Genomic DNA, 21,015 nt, shown 5'->3' with positions numbered 1-21,015 from the left:
CTTTGGAACAGATCCACTCTCATCAGGCTGTTGACAAAATGATGGTTGTTGGAAAACAATGATTTCAAAAGTTACAAGCTGTCCTGGTGCACAGGAAGTATAGGATTAAGGAAAGATGACTGTGGCGAATATCAGTGTGTGCAGAAAGGGAAAAGAATTTGATATTATCTGCACTATAAATTTATATATAAGCCCATATGGAACAGCGATAAAATGAAACAACCTCAATCAATCATCCTTACCGATTCAACGCAAAAGCATAATGAAATTTAATGTTGTGTTGATCAGCCAGATCACAGGTAGGAAGCATTTCTAGTGTTTCTACCAGCTTCACCATAGCATCATAGTCCTGGTATGAATTAAAAAAAAAAAGAAAAGAAAAAAGAAAGAAAATAAAAGAAACTGAAAGCAGAGGAAAGCATCACTAAACTAAAATGTATCATGACTGCTAGACAGTGACTCAGGTGGCTGTTCCTAGAAGAGTCAGTGAAACAGCCACAAACTCTGTGTAAGTAATTAAACAGGGATTTTGTCTATCCATGTCATTACTTGCCTCTTCCTCACCTCACTGCCACTGCCCAAATTACTGAATCCCTCTGGCCAGTTTGATCGATTACACTCGGAAGTACCAGGAAGAAGAGGTGATGAGTCTGGCTCTTTCAGGCCTTATTAAGGACTTCTGATGAATAACACTTCATCAGGTCATCACAGACTCGAGCACAGTTCATTCTGCAGTATGTCAGCCGGTTGCACATTCATTTTGGTTTCTCAGGGGTAACCCACATATACATTGCTGAAGAGGCAGTTTACTGACATCACAAATTACTTAATTTGTTTGTTGAAAACATGTTTCGAGATGATTACATTTCTCAAGGGAGAAGACCTTTCAAAAGAATGCAAATGATCACCAGAGGTGATCAAAATGAAGCTGGATAAACTGCTGCAGGAAAACACGCATCTCAGAATGGAAAGTTGGGTAATGCAGGATGATGTGGTCACCCACTGCTCTCACGACCCATTTATACTTATGAAATAACCAGCTTAGCTCCTGATGGAAAAAAAATTCCATAGAATGGTTGGAAGTATATTTTAAAAGGGATGTCAAACACACAGACTGACAGTTTGGAAATACAGTACACAGGCTGCATTTTAGCAAAAGCAGAACTTATTTAAAAACTAGAATCAAGAAAAAAAAAGGTGCGGTTATATTTTAAAAACAAATTAATGTCTCTTTGAATGATAGTTCTCAACTTGGGCACCTCTGGCCAATACAATCGTCACAACAAATGCGTTTTCTTCATTTCTAAATATATCTGACTTTGGGGGCGAGGGAGGAAAGGGAGGGAAGAGAAAGGCAAACATCTTGCTTTGGTAGGGAATTTTTTCTTTTAATTTTTTTTTTTAAGGAGGTTAAAAATGACGAAAAACAAAGGAGGAGACCTCAGGAAGTCACCTAATCTGTGTCTCTAGTTCAAAGGCAAAATAAAGAAGAGTCTAAAGCCCCTTAAGTTGCCCAACAGACAAGTCAAACTGTTAACCAATGTAACAATTCAGTGTCAGCTTTGAATCGCTGTTTAACAAACAATGAAGTATAGAAGAACAAACAAAAGCCAAAATCCCATGGTAAAATAATCTTCCTTAGTCTTTGGGAACATACCTGAATATCTCTGTAAGAAAGAAGCAGGTTTATGACAATGTCAGAAGTCAGCACTTCAGTATTATCCATACGAAGCTTAATCCTGGCCAGCTCTTTAGCCAGTTCATCTCCTTGATACTTCTCTCTAGCTTTTCTAATATCATTCAGCAGTGTTTCTTTATAATAGGCACTAAAGAAATAAAAGACATATGGGAAGAAGACTGTTAGATATTTCTTATGAAACATGGTTATATTTCTAATAAAAAGCATAATTTCTAATAAAAAGTACCATTTCCTCAGAGTGAGGTGCACATCAAATGTTTCCACATTTTTCATTAACTCATTATAAATATTCCATCTTGCCCCACCTCAGACTGTGGGGCTATGTGTCAATACGTTTATAACCAGGATTGTGAGATAATTTTATCAACACAGTAAAACTGGGGCATTTCTTTGCCCCATTACTGAGCATGACAGGTGTGGTACTTTGTATCTGTACCCCAAAGAAGGCAGCATTTGGGACAATGAAGTGACACAGAGAGGAAAGACCAGAGTGATGTAAAGAGGAGGTACATGATTTTATCATGAAAGCATGAAAGAGGCTTTCAAACAAAGAAACTAGAACAAAAACAAGCCACCAAAAGCTGATTTAGTTGCAACCTGTTTGATGAACATAATACATAATGTGGGCAGGATCTATATAAAAGCCCCCAGTAAGTGCATCTTATTTACACTAACATCAGTGCACAACGCAACACCAGAGCTTTTGTAGAATACAAAATCATATATACATGAACATGAGCCAACAGTGTGCCCAGGCGGCCAAGAAGGCCAATGGCATCCTGGCCTGTATCAGAACTAGTGTGGCCAGCAGGAGTAGGGAAGTGATCGTGCCCCTGTACTCGGCACTGGTGAGGCCGCACCTCGAATACTGTGTTCAGTTTTGGGCCCCTCACTACAAGAAGGACGTTGAGGTGCTGGAGCGTGTCCAGAGAAGGGCAACGAGGCTGGTGAGGGGTCTGGAGAACAAGTCTTATGAGGAGCGGCTGAGGGAACTGGGGTTGTTTAGCCTGGAGAAAAGGAGGCTGAGGGGAGACCTTATTGCTCTCTACAACTACCTGAAAGGGGGTTGTAGTGGGGTGGGTGTTGGTCTCTTCTCCCAAGTAACTAGTGATAGGACAAGAGGAAATGGCCTCAAGTTGCGGCAGGGGAGGTTTAGATTGGATGTGAGGAAAAATGTCTTTACTGAAAGAGTGGTTAAACATTGGAACAGGCTGCCCAGGGAAGTGGTTGAGTCCCCATCCCTGGAGGTATTTAAAAGACGAGTAGATGAGGCGCTTAGGGACATGGTTTAGTGGGTGGTGGTGTTGGGTCGACGGTTGGACTCAATGATCTTGGAGGTCTTTTCCAACCTCAGTGATTCTATGATTCTACATTATCAGTATGACTGTTTTAAATGCCCTGGACAGGCTACTTAGAGGTAACTTTAACTGGAGCAGCTTATGGAGTCTATAGTTTGGAAGTTAGCAGATGTCACCTGACAGATACTCAAGTGCATACAATGCCTTTTTTGTTTACAAATGAGTATTGCAAAGTATTCAACTTTGCTTAGCATAAGCCCTACACATAGCAAAGAAAACTAAGTTCTCTGTCTAATACACATTATATCTTACATATAATGTGTAAGGTATGTTTATAATGCAAAGCAGCAAGGTCACAGTACGCACTATTGGAAAGCTTTTAATAGTTGTTTTACTGTCAGTGGAGGTTAGGCCTACTTCACCATGGATTTCCAATCTCAGGTTTCTATCCAGCATTGCCTTCTACCAAGTTAATAATAATTAGTCCTTCTTGTGCTAACCAAACCAAAGGGGGATACTGGGTAACATCTTTCAAAAGTATCCAATTGACTTAGAAATGGGAGTTTCACTTTCAAGAATGATGCAACACTTAACCTCTTCAAACTTATTCAAGCTTTTGGTAGGAATGAGGGATCATCTAGCTACATCTTCCTCTTCACAGGGATCTACCACAACAGTGTCTAATTCTGCAGCTGTACAAAAGCCTCTTTCAGGCACTTCAGCCTGAAAACGGAAGAGAGAAAAGAGGCTTTACTGTAGGACATCACAATACAATTATCAAACCAAAACCACCCACAACCCTGGTCATAAATGTCAGAGACAAAGTATACAGGTAGCTTAGGACAGCTGGTGCCCAGAGCACCATTTCACAATGACACAAACGCTAAGCGGTACCAAAATTAACTACTACCAGGACCAAATGTGCTACTAGTTTCATGAGTCTGCACTGCTGAGCACAGCTCTCCTGTATGCTGAGTTTACCAACTTTACTGAGTTTCTGCCCCTCCTCTTGTCCCTTTCCTCAAAGTGGGCCTGTGTTGCCTGCATGTAGCCTCCCCTCTAGCACAGTTTTGGAGAAGCAGGAGGCAGCCTGTGCTTCTTCAGGCCAGCAATATCCCAGTCGCTGCCCAGCAAGGCGCCAGAGAACAGCAGACCTGTCATGGATGGAGGCGTAAGGGACAAGGTGTGTGTGGGCAGGGTCATCTATGGGATCCTAAGAGTGGGACCAGGTGAGAAAAGGAGTTTTTTAGGCAAGCCTTTCACCTGGGTGGGATGGCAATGGGGAAAGAGAAAGAAATCCGAGGGCCCTCAGCACTACCTCATGCTTCAGACAGCAGGAAAAAGAAAACCTAGAAGCTCAGTCTCTCCCAGTGTTTTCCAGAAATACAAACAAAACCAGACTAGCTGCAGAGTACAGGGTGAGCAATCGAGAAAGAGAGACTTCCATCTCCAGCCCCAATCCTCAAAACTCCAACAGTCCCCTGTAGAAGTGGCTGAACAGCATCATGTTTATTAGGTGATATCAGAAGGCCAATATTTAAAACAAACAAACAAACAAACAACAAACAAACAAAGCCAAAAAACAAACCATGGAAGTTACATTTGCTTGCGCGTTGCTGCCATATATATACACTTATTTGGTGACAGAAAAGGACAGTCTTTGGCTTTGAGCTCTAAGAAGAGGCTGTGATCTTATCTCCTATTACAACCTTATGCACTGTAATTTATACTTAAGCACTTTACCTTACCCGTGGACCACCTTTGCTTACTGATATTCCAGAAAGTAACCATAAACCAATTTCTAGCACAACATTGGTTAGTTAACTGCAACAGCTGCAGGACATCAATACAGAAAGCAGTGAAGTTAGCAGCTTCTTTTAACGCTATATTATGTGCAGTGAATAATGAAAAATAAAAAGATCAATGCTACTAGAGATTCTGTGTCTTTTTTCATAACATTAAAAAGAGACTATCAAAGGTTCGGCAGGTGTATGTGTTGTCAAATTACCATGATGTAACATGAACATCCTTGAGAAGGCTGATAAACTTGTCCACCAGTGGGACACAAAGTGGCCCTAGGATATTGTCCCAGCTGGGTTGCATATACTCAGAAGCTCTTCGTTGGGCATCACTTTCACAGCAAAAGTAGTCAGCACAAGGTGTGACGATGTATGGAATAAAATAATAATTGCCACTGGAAGCCTAAAAGAAAAACAGGCAGTTTAGAAAACAAATGAAAGTGGAAATATGCTTGTGTATACACAGAATCATTTACTGTCAGAAAAAACAGCTAGATTAGGGCTGGTGCACTATGAAGCTTTAGCACACTGTTTAACACAAGATTTGCAAGCATAAAATTCAAGGAATTTTCTATGGAAGAGTTACAAATATTAACAAGGGTGATGAATAAGGGTCCAGATCTGTAAGGCGACAATACAATGAAACTGTTCAATTTTTTTGTGTGATGCAGGGACCCTAATAGGGTCTGACAGTTACAAGCTAACCTTCTGCTCCCAAATTTTTGGGGTCAGAGATGTAATTGAATCCTCTAGGCTCACTCTGTGCTAGGAAGGATATGATGCAGAGTCCTCACAAAGAGAGAGAGAAATACAGGAACACAGGCATTTGAAGGACTTTATGGAGATGTTTAATCTAGAGGAGCCTACAAAACATCTGCTGCATGCTGCCATCAAACACCAAACCAACCAAGGTGCTGAAAGGAAAGAGGAAACAGGAACTGCCCTTCAGAGCCCAAAACCAGCAGTTCAGAGTCTTCAACTCCTGAGCAAGACCCCAAAAACCAGACAACTGCAAAGTTTTCCACAGCTACTAGAAGCACCAGTATCCCATTTTGAGCTACGACAATTCTCTGCTGTTTAAAAGAAAAGTAAACTTTTCATTTCAGAGTAACTAGATAGGAGCACTGAAGCATGGGTCAGTATGATACATCTAACGCAATCAACTACCACTAAATACCCTTCAACCATCACCTTGGGGATATCAAGGCATCAAACGTTCAGCAAAATCATACGTTTCATTTCTTCATATCGTGTAAGCCTGCAGTAAAGCCGTAGCCATTTAAAGTCACCTTGAACAATGGGAGAATGCTGAGATGATGGAAAGAATGGATATGAAGGTGGCACATTTTTATATGCATTAATAAACTAGACAAGAGAAATAAACTTCATAGGAAGTAACAATGTAGGGCAGGCAGTTACTAAAAATACAGATGGAAAAAAACCTGTATCAGTACATGCTATTGCTGATCTGAGTCTGTAAGGATCTAGAATTTTAAATTATTTCTAACAGGTAAAGATCAAGCCACATTCCTTCCTCATAAACCCTACAGCACAGTATCTCTGCTGTAACAATATAATTATCTGTTGCAATGTTATCCTTACTTCCTACTAAAAAAGTTGGAAAAATTGCAACCCAAAACAGCAGTATGTTAAAACAATTTAGTTTCAGGTTTATTCAAATAAACACTGAGTTCAGTGCAACGCAAAAGCTGCTTGTGTATAAACTCTGTTCTTAAACCTGCAACAGTGAATTAGCTCTTCCTGCAATGGAAAAAAAGAAAAATCCAATTTGAAAGTATGATGTACCTTGTGACGCAAAGAGAGCTGCAGTTATCTACTGAAAAAGTAAAGCAATTTTCAGAAAAAAATTTAATGACATGCGTGAAACACTGTATTAATCTTATTCAGCCAACATCTCATCTATTTGACTTGGATTTCTTGCCTCTTTTTGGATAGTGAAATCGATACAATTAAAACCACATTTTTATCCAGACACATTTTTGTGTGCAGAAGTCAGGAACCCTGCACATATTTGAGCACGGTTTTGAGCATTATTTAAAAGCAACCAGCTCCAATTTTCTAGCTTCTTCTGTCCAATATTTCATATAATAAATTATAAAGCCCCTTCATATAGAGTGTGTGGCCTTTCTAAGAGAGTTTTTCTTATCTTCATTACATAAAAAACCAGTTCTGTCCATCTACTTTTCTTACGCTATCAAGGGTTAGAGGTGGCTGAAAACATCACCCTTGCTTCTTCTGATCGTCTACTCAGGATGCTAGTCTCTGACACCAAAAGCTAATCATTGTGAAAATTACTGTCCTGTCATATATCAACTATTGCTTTTTAAGATAATTAATAAATGGCACAGGTATGTATAAAGTAACATATATAGCAATTCCAGCTGAAAATATATATAATCTATAAATTATGACATTTAATTGTAACAGAATTATAACTTCATAGCTTATAAAGACTGTATGCTGAGTTGTTTTATTTCAGGATTAGTAGTTCAGCTATTTTTACTGTCTTATTTTGAGAAATTTTTAAGTTAAGAATTACAAAAAACCAAGCAGACTGGGGAAAAAAAAAGCTCTCAATAGCTCATCTTCCAGCAAATCATGTATGCCCAGTATGCTAGCAATAAAACTTTTGTATTCAATCACAACACTTTATAATCTACCACAAAAAGAGCCAAAAGTTTAGGAACATAAAAAAACCCAGGAAACAACTGCAAGTAAGTTGAGAAAGGGACCTGTTCTTCAGGGGAAAATGGTTAAAGGAATTAAGCACAGAGCCATGTCTTTACTGAAGGGCTGAAAGAGTTAGGCCCACATAGGCCATTTTTAGGCTCTAGGCAAGACAAGCCAAATGTAAATTTTTGTCTTAAAATACTCCTCTAAACATTTTGCTAATGCTGTTAAAAGTAAACTTTTGACCTTAACAACGTAAACAGGTTTTTTTAATTGTACTGCTAGTTATTCCAGTGCAACTGTCACTTTGTGACAGAGATGCTACACCAGAATTAAAGGTTTGGGGTTTTTTTCCAAATAAATAATGTTGAGTAAAATCTCTGCATTTTTAGGGAGGGAATTATGCCTGCACACCTAATAGCACAGTTATTTTTCTTGAGCCATGCAGTTCATTTTGCTACTTACTCAACCATCAAGAGTAATAGGAGTGCTTACCCTGCCTTACAAAGCAGTCAGAAGGAAAACACATAGGATAACAGAAAATGAACTGCATTCACTCAGAGAAGTCACAAACCTTTGAGTGTTCAGGGAGTTTAATCCATTGTTGTCTTAAGAATTAAGGTTTTCACAGTAGTTTTCTGTCACATCACATTCCTATCCATCTTGCAATACAGGTGACTAAGATATTACAAACTTTAAAAAAAAAATTCCTCTTCTAAAGTTGAATATATGCAGTATTTTTATGTAAAGACTGTGAAGAGAGATTATCACAATCCAAACATTCTAAATGCTCAGGATCTAGCTTGCAAAGAACAAGTACTCCAAGATTACAATCATTTTGAAGGAAAGACCCTGCCAAGCACTATTCTTAAAGTATCCTTATACATTTTTAAATGCCTAGAAACATAGTAATAAGATGGCATATCTATTCAACAGAAAGCAGATTTAAAGTGATACATACTTTGCCTATCAGATTACCACTGTGGTATTCAGGAGGTACTTGAACCTGAAGAAAAGCTTTGTGGTTGGCAACCTACTCCAAATGGAAATAAAACAACAAAGAGGAAAACACCACCACAGAACAGCATAAGAATCAAAAAGACAGACATGACACATGAATAGAGAAATTATTAAAGAAAGAAACAACAGAAAATGAATATAGCTATTTATAGCAAATCCATATTTACAAGGCCAAGAAAACAGTGCAATACTTTGCCGCCCAGAATGTAAGATTTCTCTATCTATCCACATGATTTATTTGTTTATACATATCCTTGTGTCATCATTAAGATGCTTTCAAGTCTTACTTTTATGAACCGATCAGATTCATTACCTGATTAGTTAACTATAATCCAACCACTACAAATACGCATCCTTTGAGATAGTAACATTTCCATAAAAAATAGCTTTCATAAATAAATTTTAAAAGCCTTAGTTTCCATTATATCAATAGTAACAGTGGCATATTTCATGATTAGAAACATTAAAAGTAATATTTACTGGGTTACCCATTGCCTTTGTACTACTCTCCCCCCAAAAGGAAAAATGATTGTCTGTATTTAAGACGTTCCTACTCCTCTTTCATCCTGTGCCCTTTTGCAAACTCTTTTAATAGTTCTGCTGCCTCAGGCTTTTTTAGAAATATATCATTAAATGACCATATCATACAAACTTTTATATATTGTAAAAATAATGAGGAAATAAAACACAGAAAGCTACTCTGCAATACTACTACTTTGGATTATTAAATTCATATAATGTAATCATACTTTAGTGCCTTGGCTCCCATTTCAAACCCTTGGGGCTACTAAATTGGAGAATATGAGTCCAAGTGCCAAAATCTTTCTATTTAGTTTTCTTAAATGTTCATTGCCTTGAAACAGTAGATACAGTCTAATTTATACAGCTACTGAAACTCTGAAAAGACTTTCTGCCAATTACAATAAAAAGTGATTTTTCAACATAAAAATTCCTTGTGGCAAGGATAAATTGCAATCCTGTTCCCTTTAGATCAAGGAGAATTTTTGCTAATGAGTCCTCCATGGCCCAGATATTATTCTCTGCTTACTATAAGAGCTGCTACAGGATTTAATGAAAAAAAACCATTTATATCTCTGAAAATACTTCATCAGGCCCACAGGCCTAAGTATACTATAATAAACCTTTTGGTTTAGTAGCAGCTTACTTTCCTTTTAATACCTTCCCCAAAAGCAATTAACAGGGTTATTCACATTTCTTCAGGCATACCATCAACTACAGAAAAATTAACTATCAAGTCTTTCCCCTTATATTCTGTACTTGCCATAATAAGTTTTCCAGAGTGGGAAGTTCTAGTTTGTATTTTCAATGCCACATTCAAACAAACTGAATGGATCGAAGTATGTACCTCAAACTATGTGCAACCAATGCTAGAACTATTGCCAGAAGGACTGTACATTTTGCTTCCTGGCTCCAGCAGTTTTTACAAAGCCCCTTGTGCACTCTTTTCTTCACTTAATCTTGGACCCTTTTTATGCACCATTCCTTAAAATTCTGTAGAGGGAGAGGAAATTTCCCTATTGAAAAAAAAATAATCAAGGATAGCAACAAAATGTTGCATCAAAATAGAACAACTTTCCCATGGATTTTGTATATCGCGTTGGTTTGGGGGAAGATTATTTTTTTAAGCATTTTTTTCTTTCAAAAATCCTTGAAATTTCATTTCTCCAGTAAACCAATGTTTATCTGACATCTAAAGAAACTCCAAAGCACAAGCCCATTTTCCATAGATAAATTTAGCTTCCTGTACCCTACAGTCCAGTAGCATCCACTCTGCTCTCACACCTTGATTTTTCCATAATGACACAGGAAACAAACTGTTCTGCAAGACCGCATATTTGCAATTTATTTTATCGATGATAATTTTGACAGAAACTAGGAAGCTGTGCATACACCCTCAGTAAAATTAGCAGAAAATAGTCCTCAAAGCTCAGAGGAGCTCTACAGAAGGAAACCTAACTGATGGGACACAGAATCTTGACCCTGAAATTCATGCCAGGGCAATTCTTTCTTGGGAACTGAACTCCAATAGCCAATAATTCTTTCCTTTTGTATCCAAGTATGCAATAAATTACCAATACAGAATTTTAATTGCTTGTTTGGGGGAGTCAAGTAGAACTGAATCACATTCCCCATCTTATCTTATCCCTGAAAACTTCATTCCTGGATGGTGGAGGGAAGGAAGGAAGGAAGTTCTCCTACCCTTACACTCTTTTTTCAGACAGTAAGCTATTAAATCTCTCAGACTCACACCACCGCAGCATGCTGCTGTATAATTTTCACTGTTAGATCAGCTGTACTCAGGCCAACTCTCAAATGAATTGCTGACCTTTATTCTATGCATTGTTTTCAGCTTTATGTCCAGTTTCCTCGCTCTTGCCTCCTCCTTGATGCTGAATTAGAATATTGTTTTCTTTACAAGGAAAACATCCATTTTCTTCAAGGCTTACTTGTAATACACAGAAGAAAATCACCCCAGACGACACACTAGACATTCATCTTCTCTGCATCTTTAACATGGCTCCACATCTATTCTATGCTATGATTTTTTTGCACCTTTGTACATGACTTGAGATTTGCAGGATAAATAGCAAAGGTGAGGGCAGGGAAACCTCAGAGAAAGCTCCGATCTACAGCAGCCAGCACAGAAAGTTCCACTTGTGCTGCTGAAAAAATGGTGTGCTGTGCCTGGTAGCAACCTCAGTTGTCCCCCTTCCCTTATACACAGTGCAGATGCGTGGACACAGAGCTTATAAGACACAGAGAGGACTTCTCTTCATAAAACCACCAATGGTATTCCTGTGGATACCTCTGGGTTGGAGGAAGGCTTAGCAGATCGAGTATCTATTCTCTTTCCAACATGTCTCCAGACCCTAATGAAGAGTGCATTTAAGCTCTTTCTGCTATTCCACAGCTATGGCAGAGGCATACCCACACTTTTCAATCAGGGAAAGTGAAAGGAAAACACAAAACCCTAGTACAGGGGTATTAACTATTGTATCTAATATTCAGCATTTAAACTGAAATGGTTATGTAACTACGTACTTGATTGGACACAGTAAATTCACACCAATTCTGTACCTACTTAACTAGCACAGCAACCCTCATTAGCAATTAACTTCAAACAAGACATTGCCCATACAGTTGTAGAATATTTAACCAAGCAATGAAGCAGTGGCACCATACTGGGGCAGCGGCAAACTGCAAGCCTCTCATGACAACTCATTGGATCCGAAAGGAGGGGAAAGCAATTGTCTATTTGAAGTGAACTCCAACTTAGAAAAACATAAAGTTTTAGCCTGTTAACTATTTAGCTTGCTAATTAGTTTATTGTAATTTTTGATTAAAAACCTGACAAAAGAATGCAATATGGTAGCACATTTATCTAATCAAAGAGAATATGAACAACTTCAAATAACACAAAAGGGTCAAGAATCCATACTTGGTATTTAAAGTCATTTATTTTTTCCTCACTGTACCTTACTCACAATTGTTTTCTTAATTTAAGCACTTGAAGAAAGTGGGTTAGGCAATCCCTCCTTTTTAAAGGAGGGATAAGGATCCTAGTTTCAGGATGCCTCCCTGTCCCGCTTCTGGTAGCCACATGGTGTTTACAGGTCTAATACCAGGCCCTGCTGTAGGAACCACGTCACCAGATCCATCTTTTCTTCTCTTCCACGTGAAGGTAAATACCCCCCTCTGTGGGAGAAAGAATCTGCCAAAAGAAAAGGCTGCAGGCTGCTAATCTGATTGCACTAGGCTGAACTTGCCACTGTCCTCTTTGCCTTTACTTCGTTTCTGGAATTACCACCAAATGGCTCCGTCACAATTCTCCCTCTTGCTCTGGAGGGGAAAACACATGCTTGTGACATTTTGATCATCCACCAGTTGATGGATAGTAGCATTCACAAGCAAATCTGCCTCATTCTGAGGCCCCCCTTCACAGAGCTACAGACCGGTAAATGCAGTTCACACCCCACAGGTGAAACTAGTTCAAAGATCACCAAGACAGACAGGAAAATGACCTGGATTTACTCATGTGCTCAACCTGATCTATCTTTAGCCTGCATGCAGCACTGTGGCCAAGTATAAACAGCAGCTCAAAATAAACTGCTGTGACTAATGCATTATTTCTTCTAGTTCTCTTTTAAATTATTAGCAAACTCTAAGAACATTTTATCATTTTAGTCTTGATCAATATTCTTCAGAATAAAAGTATATGGTGAATGGGGGGAAACAGAAAGGAATAAATGGAAGTTTAACATTTTTGCAAATTCAATAGTCCTCAAAATAACAGTGTAGAGTGCTTAATGAAAATAACCACTGACATGATGTGACGTATGACAAAATATATAACTGTCTAACAAGATATCGTGGCATATTGCAATAAGCCTAAAATAACCACTAAATTTTATCTTGGTTCAGGCTTACTTATTTGTTTGGTTTTACTTGCATTAAGGGTAAGAATATTTTTACTTTGGGGAAATAAGCTTTTGCGTTCCTAAGTAAAACCTGTGAATTTGTGAGAAAGAGGATGGGTATACAGCAGCCAAAGCTGTTTGAGATACAAGAGTAAGCCCTATTAAGGCATCACGCACGCATACACATTTGCACAAGTGGGTGAAAGTGGTAGAGGGAAAAAGAGACTTTGAATTTCTGAGTTTACATGTTGATCTATCAACCTACATATATAACATATATCTACTGGCACTTTTCTAGAACTTAAAAGGAACTTCTAAAGAAAAGGAATTTTTTAATCTAGCTTTACTTTGGAAAGGAAGTCAACCAGATTTCCACTAGTTTGAATTGTATATAGGTAAAACAGACTTCCTTCAATCATATAGAGCATATATATGCTTGGCAGCTTTGTTATTAGAGTTGCTTCAAATGTAGTATCCTCATTTTGTGTTTTAAAATGAATGTGGATTTAATACTTACTGTGTTTTTCTGAGATACCATATCCTGGGGAAAAAAAAAAAAGAATAAAAATGTTTATTCATTTTTACTGGGAATTACTGTTTCCAATAAAAATAACTGGTATACCTATATATATACACAGATGTGTTCTTCACAGCATAATCCAGACTTCCTGCCACAGCAAATTCCAAGTAAAGGGACAGAACAACATCAAGAAAAGTCTTAGTAGTTCAGGTTAGGAAAAAATTAACGATTCAAAGAAGAAACCTATTTAAAGAAGTGCTCAGATGAAAAAAGTTGTACTTGCCAGTAACTGGAGTTTCTCAGGCTGGGCACTCCACATACCCAGTCACACTCCGGGCATTTGTAAGACAAAAACATTCAAAGCTGGAGATTTTTTTTCTCTGAAAGAATATCCTTAAGATACCTAGGCCCCTTTCCCACCTGATGGGCACAGACCAACACACTCCTCCTACACCCTAATTCTTCTCACCTCAAAATCTGAAGAAAGATATTGAAACTATGAGGCAGATGGTAAACTAATGGACATGTAAACCAGACCTCAAAGATTTCCAGTTGCTGGTAAGTAACTTCCTCCTCCTTCTAGTGATGGCTTACATGTCCAGTGAACACTGAAATAAGCTGTATAAAGTCAGGCTGCCTGAACTTCACAGATCTTCCCAGCAGAAGTAATAGCAGTCATGAATACTGCCTTTATAACACTTAGGCTAGCCACTCTTAAGAGGCATGCACAGCAACCTAGATCCAAGTAAAGTAATAAATTCCTGAAGGGAAGGGAAAAAAACCTGACCGAATTAGTCATAAACCTGAGAATAAAGAAACATGAGCAGATGGTCAAAAATATGTATTAAGGTACCAAAACCTAAACAGAATTACTGATTAACCTAAACTCCTTAAGCCCAATAAAATACCTCAGAACAAAAGTGATGGAAGGCTTAGACAGCTGAAATAGTACATATATGAAAATGAATATGTCTACCTAGCTAAGCAAGTATCTCCAGTAGAGCTTTACCTACTGCAGATAAAGGTCTTTCTCAGCAGGGAGGAATGAACTCTTCTGAGAACTATCTAGCACCTACGCCATGAAATGTGTCATGACCTGTTCTTCACTGACAGACCTCAAGAACAATCCCTGTCTACTTTCTGAAGTATTCCTAAGAAAGGTGTATTAGCATATTTGAATGGTATCCAACACTGAACTGAGGCTCAATTGCAGAACAGGTATCAAGGACATCAGGGTAGGACTGAACCATGTTCCAGTGCGCTGCTCAAACTACTCTAGCACTTGATCCAGAGGATCTCTTCTACTTGGTTCCAGCAACGTAAATCAAGCCTTCTAATCCCATAGTAAGATATACTAGGGGCCTACGTAGGCCAAGGAGGTTATGCTAACAACTGGGAAATAAGGAAGAGATCAGTGACACTGACAGAGTTCCTAGCAGAAGAGAGATGAAGGCAGATAATAGCTTTTCTAGCCTTAAGTCACCCAGTCACACTGCAGTATTCCCAGGTCCCCAGACTTGTCCTTGAGCTTTACATCCTTAGAAAAAAAGCCCCAGAACTGACAGCACAAAGACTTGCAAGTTCTGGCAACAATCAATCTGAAGATCCAACCCATGGATGGATGTAACCCTGGAGGTCACTCAGCACTCCAGTTATGGAGCAGGTGCTTGCATATGTGCTTGGCACAAAGTGCAGAAATCAAAGCCATCCACAGAGGTCCTCACTGGGCAAAGACAAATAGAAGATGACTAGCCTTTGCTTCCCAAATTTTGGCACACCCTTGGGAGAACCAAGTTGATCAGAACATCTGAGTGACAGCATAAAAGAAAGGTAAAACGTGTTAATGAAAAATAAAAATGAAAGATCTCTTTGCAGTCAGGTGTATTACCAATGCAGGATGAAAAGTTGTATGCCTGCGCACCCAGATTAGCTAGAGGAATGGAGGGCATGCAGGTATGCCTTAGCGCATATCCATATGGATAACCTCTTTGAGCAAAGAGTGTGAGAGGTTCCAACGCTGAGTTCTTGTGACTCCAGGTCACACAGAATGTGAATGTGTATGTGGACCACCACCTGAAGAAAGGAAGTATGGGATACTAGACACATCAGACTAAAATTGATGACATTGAGAGCAGAAAAGAGGAAAGAGAAGCTGCGACAGAGCAGAGCTTTTCTGGGAAAAGAGAAGGAGACTCATACAAAATTAGGATTAAACTTAATATTCTTATAGGATCAAGAGAGGTTGGAGAATTCCAAAAAGGATTTTTGGACATTGGTGGTGTGAAAAATATAAAGTAGTAAAGGGCAATAACTCAAAATAAGGAAAAAACCATAAAGTGTGAACAATACTGCTCTCAGTGAAGGTACCAAGAAAATGGATGATATTAAAAGCAGCAGTAGGTGATGATACAGAGGATAAAAGTCTAAATATGATCTAAAACAAAGAGAACCTGCACTGAGAAAGACAGAAACATCCACAATATATGACTTGCATCCACAATGTATGACTTGCATCCAGAACAGCAATTTCAGGACTTAAGTGTATAGCATGTGTTATCCTACTATAAAAATGAACAACAGGCCTATAAAAAGATTTGGTGAGGATCTCTTTTTTTATCTTCAAACAGCAATAAAAAGGAGATTCCTGCAGTCTTAGCTACTCAGCACCTAGGAGATACAAACCTCATCTGATGGAAGTGCTTCAATAGTAGGAGTAGGTTGCAATACAGCCCTTGCTGAAGTGTCGTTATTATACAGACCATAACTTTTTTTTTACATGTACTCTAACTAAAAGAGGGAAAGGAAGAAAAAAAGCAGATCTTCACTCTCACTTCCAAGTCTAACCATCTGAAGCAAAATCAGTACCAAACTATGGATCTTTTCTTATAAACAAGCTTTTATACTATTCTAATAATTACTATTTTTGCTAGCAGCTGCTTTTCTTAGCATGATTTTGTTATGTAGCTATCAGGAAATCACATTCAGTGGAAGTTTCAGGAAAACACAAACATTTGCAGGATCAGGTATTTAAAGATATTTCTGAAATGAAGCAGATTTTGAAGTGAGAACCTTACTTTGAGAGACTGAGCAGTGTCAGCATCAGTGTCATGGTAGAGTATAACATTATTAGCCATGTCAAAGCTTTCACGCACGCCAAGGTGGTAGAACAGTGATGGTTGCTTGGAAATATCACTCATGTCCACAACTGCAACATCTGAAATGAGAGAGGGAGGGGGAAAAGTGCTAAAAAAAATATAATCTGAAAACCAATTTTATTCTTACACAGGATTTAAAATAAATCCTGAAATTACACATACATTTGGACAGACGAAATCAATGTATTCAAATAAGGATCATTTTCTCATGGTACAAGTAAATTTTACCATTCATATAAAAGATAAGAACCTACTCAGGAAATTATCACAGTGTTACAGTAACTGGGAGGCAGAGTTTATGAATTCTGCTTGAGGTTTTGAAATCACTGCATCAGGAATACCCCGTGTGAAGAAGCAGTTCTGCATTTGCTCTCTGAACTAGGCCTGACAGCCTGAACGCCCGATAGGATGGAAGGCTCCAAACCTTCAAGTGGAACCTCTAATAACAATAATGTAGCAGAAAATTAGGGAAAACTGTGAGGCCAAGTTTGTCTTAAGAGGCTGAGGTTTGGAGAACAGGAAATTCCTAAACAGTAGAGAAAGAAACTACTGTGAAAGTTGACTCTTCAAGATGGGGGGTGCAGGAATGAGGAGATTCAACCACAAGTAGCCAGAGCAAGACTTCCACTGCTCTTGGGTAGTATTCCAGTCAGAAATGGAAGTAAAAAAATTTACGTCAGTGGAAGATGACCTATACAGAGAGCTAAGACCATATTATGCAGAACAGCTGAGATACAGGCAAAAGATTCTGAGTTGACCATTTGGTTCTCATATAAGCCTAAAGGCCAGTACAGAGAAAAGAGGCAACTGGAGAAGAGGACACAACGCTGAGTTTTTTTCCTTGATCCTTATATCCTCTACGCTACCTAAGAAAATTTTGCTTTAAAGCTTTTTAAAGGTCTGTATCTATATGTCTGTCTGCTTTCACCGCTATGGGATAGATGAACGAACTTAAATCCAAAGTATTCATAAGACTAGAATCTTGGCATTGAAACCACAGGGGAGTCTGAGGTTCAAAACAGATTCCAGAGCTTCAGTGCAGCTGGGCAGTAAATCCTACATCTCTGAAGGGGCAACAGACAGTGTCTGTACCTATGGGGAATGACAGAGAAGGGTGAGCTACTAGTAAACAAGAAATCTAAAAACAGGTCTGATGTATAAGATCCAAACACAGCAGTAAGTTTACCTGGGCTTCACCGAGGTTACACATCACAAGAATCAATACCCCATACTTAGTATGCAAGTTCTAAGTTCTTGGAAAAGCCTGCAATGAATATACACTCCTGTACAATTCCATCAGGCTGTGCTAACACACCACACTGGGGTCAGCTAGTCCTTCTGGTTACTAAGAGACTCCCTGTTAAAGGACAAGGAATGTTTTGAGTCCAAAGACGATGACCTGCCTTAAGACCAAAACATCACCATTCAAGAGCAAAAAAACCCCCAAAACCCAACAAAACAAACAAACAAACAAACGCAAACCACAAAAATCCAAACACACAGCCCTCCCCCCCAGAAAAAACAACACCCCAAAAAAAAATCATGGCAACATGAGAAAAACGCCTTATTCCTGTGGGACCTCAAATCCCACAACATCTACTGATGATCTTTCCAGTTCCTGTTTAGCCAGGTCTCTACAGCATGGACAAAATTCTTAGTATACTGCACACTGTAGGGTCACACAAACTGTAAACCCCAGCTCCATAAACACATCCAAATCTGGATTACCCCAATATTACAAAATAATTTTGGAAAACATAAATGATCTATAAAACAAAAGTTAAGACAAACTAACAAGCAGACCTAGAATCAAATACCATCTAGAAAAAAAAAATTAAGAGCTTGGACTGTTTTTAGCACTTGTATAAACTGTTTTTGTGGAACCAGAGCGCTGTGAAATCAAAATCACCATCCTGGTAAAGAGAATTTAGACAATGCGTTCATGTAGCACACAGATATTGCATTTTACAATACAATGTGAGCAATGATCTGTAACAGAGTTTATTGAAACAAGGCTATACACAGTTCATTGCCACATGTAGTAGTCTACAACTGAAATTTGTCTTCTATTGACTGCTGCGAGGTAACAATGTAAGTAGTATCGGAAACACATTAAACGGACATAGGAACAGAAGTAAGCATCTGCATTAAAAAGGGTAATTATTCGTCACTTAGATACTCATTCACACTGATAAAAAGATTTATGAGAATGAGTTTTTCTTGTTTATTCACACCTCATGAACACAGCTGTGAGTAAGGTAAAATAAAATAAAAATAAAACAAATTGAAGACTAGCAGAGAGGAAGACAGTATCACAAAAATATGCATGCAAGCAAAAAAAAGCCCCATGAAGGTAACTGAATGGATCCAGTCTGATCATGGGAATCAAGGGATGACACAGAAGCAAATGACAGCGGACAGAAGCAGAGTATCAGAAGTGCTAGTGGCTGCAGACTAGAGCAGTGATGAGAAGTTGCATTCCCAGGGAGCTCTCCAAGCCCCCCTCCAGTGGGAACAGCAGCAGGCTTGGAGCAGGGAGGAAAGAGATCTACTTACAGACCAGCTTTACTAACGTGCTAATGAAACATAGCTTGAGTCCAGTGGGCCCTGGAAATGAATGCAAATTTGGGTGGAGAACAGATGACCAACAATAAATGCTTATTAAAGAAGCAGATCCCTAAGACGTATCCAATGCACAGGGTGCTGAGTATGGTGTTCAGCGTCACTGATCGCTGGGTCTAAGCACGCTCCCCAATACTACTGTTTTCAGGGTTACATCTCTCTTCTTGGTGTAGGCGGTTTTGTGAATCGCTCAATGAACAACGCTAATATGTGACACCACAAATATTTGTTTCAGTTGTCCTGTATTTTTCTTATGATTTATGCTAAAATCTTTCATCTACAGTTCTTTAAACACAGACATGGGGCTCTGTACTTCAACCATATATTTAGTATGGCTGATAAGCAAGAGATAAGAATTCCCTTAAACTTCCTGAGATACATAAAAAGAAATACTATAGCACTAGTATCTGCTTTGCAAAGCTTGATTTATGAATAGAAACATAAGTCAATCACACTTCATCCTCAACTCCCATCCTCCCTATCAGGAGAGCCTGTTCAGCCAAACATACTTCTGGCCTTCCCCTTCCAAATTTAGGTTCAACCTCCTCCTTTATAGACAAGCATGAAGCAAGAGCTAAATGCCAACTTTGATCAAATCTTTTAATGAATGAGGAATTCTATGCAATAATGAAACCTTTCACATAGGTCTAAAAGACCAATGGATATGGTTTCTGATGTTCAGAAGGAAAGAGAGCAGGGGAAGGTACAGCCCCTCTGTAAAGACAGAAGGCTTCCACGTGAAGTACAAAGATCTTTACAATGCACCCACCAGAGGGTGTGGAGGGGTGGGGATGTGCTTAATGTTGCACATGACCAATTCTGTGTGATTCTGGAACAGAACATTTAAACTCATTGCTTTGTTTCTGCAGCAGCAACTCACATTCAAAAGAACGTACCCATAAAAATGTGTCCTTCCTCATTTCTTCTTAAGCATAAGAGATCTTTTCAACTTTTTGTTCTCTCGTAGTTGCATATGAAACTATTGTCATCCTGAAAATACTTCTCTTTTGTCACGAACCCAAAAATTGATCTCACTTCATTAAGTATCTGACTGCAGTTCATTTGTCTAAGCTTTTGTTTCCATTGTAAAACAATTATGCTATGTGTACATATTTTAGTGCATTAAGGTAATTCATCAGTATTACTAGTACAATCTTGATTAGGTCTCTGCATTGTTGCAGCAGATGGCACATAAATAATTTCTTATACTACAGTTTACATATTTTAACACTAGCGTGTCTTAAGAGACCAGACAGGGCAAGAGATAAATAACTATGACAACTGAAATAAAGATTAGAGATCATTACTTGTGGTAAAACAGGAGACTATGAAACTAATAAATAATTCAACAGGAAAAACATTATTACACAGGTTAAAACCAGAGGACTTATTTCTCTATCTAGAATGCACCTGAAGGCATCATATAATTTAATGATCTAAGCAAATCACAAGTCTTCATTTGACTTGTATGATTTATGGCATTGCTAGCAACAACAAAAGGAAACTTTTGGCACCAGGTTTTGGGATTTGTAAGTTAACAGTAGTAAACAAGAGAAAATGAAGAAATAGCCTGAAATATGCTGAAAGTTAAATGGAATCTAGGAAGCCTAACAGAAGAAAAAGTCAGAAAAGGTCTGTACTACTTTCAACTTCCAACCTAAGACTCGCCTCCATCCAGCCTTATCCGTGTGGAGAGCAAGAACCTTAGTCCATTATTATGGGTTCATTATTTTTCAGCACTTGGAACCTATCTATACATAATAGATTTAAAA

The 21,015-nt window shown here is 38.5% G+C and overlaps 1 protein-coding gene across 1 annotated transcript in view; it reads right to left on the bottom strand.

Annotated features, from left to right (window-relative positions):
- The window catches only part of MAP3K15 (mitogen-activated protein kinase kinase kinase 15), a 94,167-nt gene that overhangs the window by 49,869 nt on the left and 23,283 nt on the right, over positions 1–21,015 (bottom strand). The window contains exons 2-6 of the mRNA XM_076356657.1: positions 16,541–16,680; positions 13,464–13,487; positions 5,006–5,199; positions 1,658–1,826; positions 243–349 (exon numbers count right to left, since the gene is read on the bottom strand). Of these exons, the coding sequence (XP_076212772.1) occupies positions 243–349; positions 1,658–1,826; positions 5,006–5,199; positions 13,464–13,487; positions 16,541–16,680 (634 nt within the window). The remainder of the gene's footprint in view (positions 1–242; positions 350–1,657; positions 1,827–5,005; positions 5,200–13,463; positions 13,488–16,540; positions 16,681–21,015) is intronic.

This window comes from Aptenodytes patagonicus, chromosome 1 (genome assembly GCF_965638725.1).
Source record: "Aptenodytes patagonicus chromosome 1, bAptPat1.pri.cur, whole genome shotgun sequence".
Lineage (NCBI taxonomy): Eukaryota > Metazoa > Chordata > Aves > Sphenisciformes > Spheniscidae > Aptenodytes > Aptenodytes patagonicus.
Note: the sequence above shows the minus strand (reverse complement) of the source record. Positions and strands in the feature narration are given on the sequence as shown.